This window comes from Phoca vitulina, unplaced genomic scaffold, assembly GCF_004348235.1.
Source record: "Phoca vitulina isolate PV1807 unplaced genomic scaffold, GSC_HSeal_1.0 scaffold5, whole genome shotgun sequence".
Taxonomy (NCBI): domain Eukaryota; kingdom Metazoa; phylum Chordata; class Mammalia; order Carnivora; family Phocidae; genus Phoca; species Phoca vitulina.
In genome coordinates this window covers 11,186,495-11,190,698 of record NW_022589708.1, presented here as the reverse complement: position 1 = coordinate 11,190,698, position 4,204 = coordinate 11,186,495, and the positions used below count along the sequence as shown (strand labels likewise).

Sequence of the window (4,204 nt, the reverse complement as noted above, 5' to 3'; positions counted from 1 at the left end):
CTCGCTCACCCTCCCCTCCTCGCTCACCCTCCCCTCCTCGCTCACCCCTGGGTCTGGTCGAGCCCCCCCCCTCGGGTCCCCGCACTCGCTCCCAGCCAGCCGCGGATTTCCTCTCAATTTACGCTGCAGGGGGCGGAGCCGCGGGTCCCGGCGCGTGATTGGCCGAAGCTCTGGCGCTCCCCTTCGCCGCCCCCTTCGGCGGGGTGAGAGGTCAGCAGAGCGCCGGTCGGCAGAGGTTGCAATGGTGGGCCTCTGGGTGTGGACGGCGGTGCTGGTCGCGGCCGGACGGCGTGGGCGGCGATGGCCGCAGCCGCTGATGCGGAGCGCAGCGCTGTGTGCCCTGAAGGTGAGGAGCGACCGGGGCCCCGGGCCTGGGCTTCGCTGGGCTCGCAGCCCCGCACCGCCTGGGGGTGGCCAGTGCGGCGGAGAGCGCCCCGCGGTGCCCCGGGCGACGCCGCGGCCGGTTCGGCAGCAGTCCGCGTCCCTCGTCGCTCCGCAGCCCTTACTCCGAGGCTCGTGGAGGGCAGAGGGGCCCACCGAGCCGGCAGGCGTGCGCTTTCGGCTCGCCTGCGCGGGGAGCGGCTGACAGCCGTGCGGCTGTAACAGACGTGCGTTCCCCGTGCACCCGTTCTCGTGCCTCTCGGCTTTGGCTTGCTCTCGAGCTTCCCAGGGTGAATTTTTAAGGGTCCTTACAGTTCACATTTTCTCTTGCCTCTTTCCAAATTTGAAGGGACACCGAATTGCTGCTGAAGTAGAGTTAGGGTTGTGAGTTTATCTCAACTTTTAGAGTATCTTCGATGCCAGGATTGCTGCTACCTTTTAGGTTTGAGTTGAGATCGTATTTTAATCGTATTACATCGCGGTATACTGTATATGCATCCTGTGAATTTATTTTCCTTTTCTATGTAGTGGTTAGCCGGATTTTTGTACTGTTCTAAACACATTTTGCCACTGTTCTGTATGTCCCAGGGTTTCCTGGTGGCAGCCGTGGCTCAGTGTTGGAGTGTTTGTGGGTGGCTGTTAACACTGTCTTGAAAATGGCGTCTCTTGCTGTTTCTGAGCAAAGACAACCTTACTTTATTAATAGGGTTTATTAAGTCATTTGAACAAACTCTTTAAAATAAGGTCTCCCTGAAAACCACCTGTCATCTGGTTCAATCTGCTTATTAAACTTCCTTTTTTTTAAAAAAAATCTTTTAAAAATAGTCACATAATGTGATTTATTGTCATTGAACTCTAGAATTGGAAGACACTTTAGAGATCATCTGGCCCATCCAACTCTTTTAAAGAGGAGGGAACTGAGGCCCAGGTGAGCAGTGTGGGAGCTGGTGCTGGAAAAGGAAGTAAGCCTGCACCTGTATGAGCTTAGTCAACTTTGGAATGCCACTCTCAGAATACAGTGTTCTTTGTGTTGCCACAAAATTTATTGTTTTGAAATGCTGTCTGTGTTCTGTAATCATTTGTTGGTTACATCAGTTGCAGTTGCCAAGACTCTTACGTATTTAAAACTTTATTGTTTTTAAATGCTGTGTTCTGTGATCATTTGTTGGTCACGTCAGTTGCAGTTGCCAAGACTCTTAACATATTTATGTAGGAGGCAGCATGGTATAGGGGAAAGGCATGGGCTTTGGAGACACAGATGAAGTTTTGCATGATATTAGACAAGTCACTTTGCTGGGCCTCAGCTTCTTCCTTTCAGCTACTTTTTTATTCAACAAATCTTTATTGGATTATTTCCTGTGTTCCATTGATAGGGAAAGATATCGTTTCTGCTCTCTTAGACATTTTAGTCTATTAGGGAGAGACAAATAGGTGTAAAATACCATTGGGGGAGAGGTCTTGGTGCTATAAGAAAATAAAATGGAGGGATCTGACCACCAAGTCAAGATTTTGAGCTTGGTGTCATAGATACTGTTCTGGTGCTTTACTTGAATTAATTTATTAAATCCTTATAATAACTATATAATCCCCATTTATAGATGAAGAAACTGAGGCACAGGGTGTTGTGTAATCTGCTCAAAGCTATGGAATTAGTAAGTGGCAGAGCTAGGATTTAGAACTCCAGAACTGGTACCCTTAATCATGCTATACTGCTTAAGGGAAAGAAATGTTTTCCTTTGCAAGTGAAAATTGAAACAAGTTTTGAAGGGTAAAGTGACTTTATGTAGGCAAAGAGAGAAGAGAAGAGTGTTGTATGTGAAAGAACAGCACATATAAAGGTCCTGTGGCCAGAGGGAATGACAAGATAGAAGCACTGAGAAAAACCTGCTTAGGCAGTGGTGTGCAGAGATTAGATGGTGCTAGGGAGGTAGGTATGAAACAGATGATGCTGTGCTTTGTAGATCAAACTATTAGTTCTGATCTTTATCTTTTAGTAATGGGAAGCCATTCCTGTTGGAGGCAGGAGGGATTATACTGACATTTTAGATTGGTGAGGGTGAGGGGAGAGGTGTTACAGTATGTACTGCTCTACACTCATTATACACTATTGTTTAATATGTAGGCTTTGGTTTTTCTTTCCTGCTTTCTTTGTGTGTTGGCAGAGACTGCATCTTGTCTATTTCTGTATTCTTAGCGCAGTTTTTGACCCAATAGGTGCTGGATGTGTGATATAGGATTTACTGGAGTAGAGTTATATTTGTGCCAATAAAGAATTCCTCCTGGAGGTGGGAGGAATCTCCGGAGTTCACGATATCACTTTAGGGGAAGAAGTTGGAAGAACTTGAATTGCTGCTTAGCTTCTTTCTGTGCTTCCCTTTCATGAATTTGAAATGTGCTCCACTGAGTCTGCATTTGAAGCAGAATCGTTTGAAAATATTATTCCTCTCATTCCTCTTTACACTCCTGCAGACCATTTGGTTGGTTAGAAGGCAGCCTGGCAACTCTAGACCTTAGTGTGGTCATTCTTTTAGCCAGTTAACAGAGTTTGTTTGCTTTTAGGGTATATGTAGATTTCACCTTTTAGTCTTATTTGTTTTGTGTATTAGCTTTTTAAACACGTTCTGTTTAAATACCTAGTTTTTTCTCCTGTCTACATTTTTCAGTGGCTCCAGGACATTGGTTTTATGGTGATTGCTACATTTGATTGAACATCTATGTGCCTTATATGGTTTTCATGTACTATCTCTTATCCATCTGACAACTAGGTAAAAAGTTGCAATTTTACAGATGAGGAAACAAAGCTCAGCAGTTAAGTAACTTGCTTTAGGGCACAGTTGAGGTAGAATTTGAATCTTGGGTGGCATGATTCCCAAACCTTGCTTTTACAATTACCAATTGTCTCTCATTTGAGTGATTGTCTCATTATATGGTGCACGCACAGAACTTAAATGCTCAAGCTTTATGTTCCTTAAAATCCAAGAATTTCTTTTCTAGTTATGAAAAAGAATGTTTAAGCCTATCTGAATGCTTTAGAATTGCCCGGAGGTAAATCTTTCCAACGTGCTGATAGATTTCTGACAATCACTTGGGAAGAAAAATTTTCTAAGATTATTATAGAAACCAGTTTCTGGTACAATAAAATGCTATGGACATTTGTGTATTTATATATCTGTTTTTTGGATTTTATTTTGTTCTTAAGACGTTCAGGGGGCGCCTGGGTGGTGCAGCTGGTTAAGCCTCGAACTCTAATTAGTTTTGGCTTCAGGTGGTGATCTCAGGGTTGTGGGTTCGAGCCCCACTTTGGGCTCTGTGTTCAGTGTGGAGTCTGCTTGGGTTTCTGTCTCACTCTCTCTCTCTGTCCCTACCCCCTCCTCTCTCTCTCTCTAAAGTAAATAAATCTTAAAAAAAAAAGAGGTTCAGAGCAGAGGAATGATTGGTAAAACCCTTTTCTAAATAAGGAGGAAAGATAGGGGACAGTTTGACAAAAGAATGAGGGAAAAGGAGTTGTTCAAATGATTCCAAACTTTTTAAAAAGATTTTATTATTATTATTTTTTTACGTAATCTCTACACCCAACATGGGACTTGAACTCACAACCCTGAGATCGGGAGTTGTGAGCTCTCCCGACTGAGCCAGCCAGCCACGCCTGGGTGTTGTGTGATTTTAAAAAAAGATTTATTTTGAATTCCTACCAACATTTTTGTTTTTATTTTTATTTTTTTAATTAATTTACTTTTTAAAATTTATTTATTTGACAGAGAGAGAGACAGCGAGAGAGGGAACACAAGCAGGGGGAGTGGGAGAGGGAGAAGCAGGCTTCCCG

The 4,204-nt window shown here is 44.2% G+C and overlaps 1 protein-coding gene across 1 annotated transcript in view; it reads left to right on the top strand.

Moving 5' to 3' along the window:
• Positions 1 to 193: 193 nt before the first annotated feature.
• PCCA (propionyl-CoA carboxylase subunit alpha) overlaps positions 194 to 4,204 on the top strand; it is a 417,324-nt gene continuing 413,313 nt past the window's right edge. The window contains exon 1 of the mRNA XM_032402683.1: positions 194 to 346. Within this exon, the coding sequence (XP_032258574.1) occupies positions 242 to 346 (105 nt within the window). The 5' untranslated portion in view covers positions 194 to 241. The remainder of the gene's footprint in view (positions 347 to 4,204) is intronic.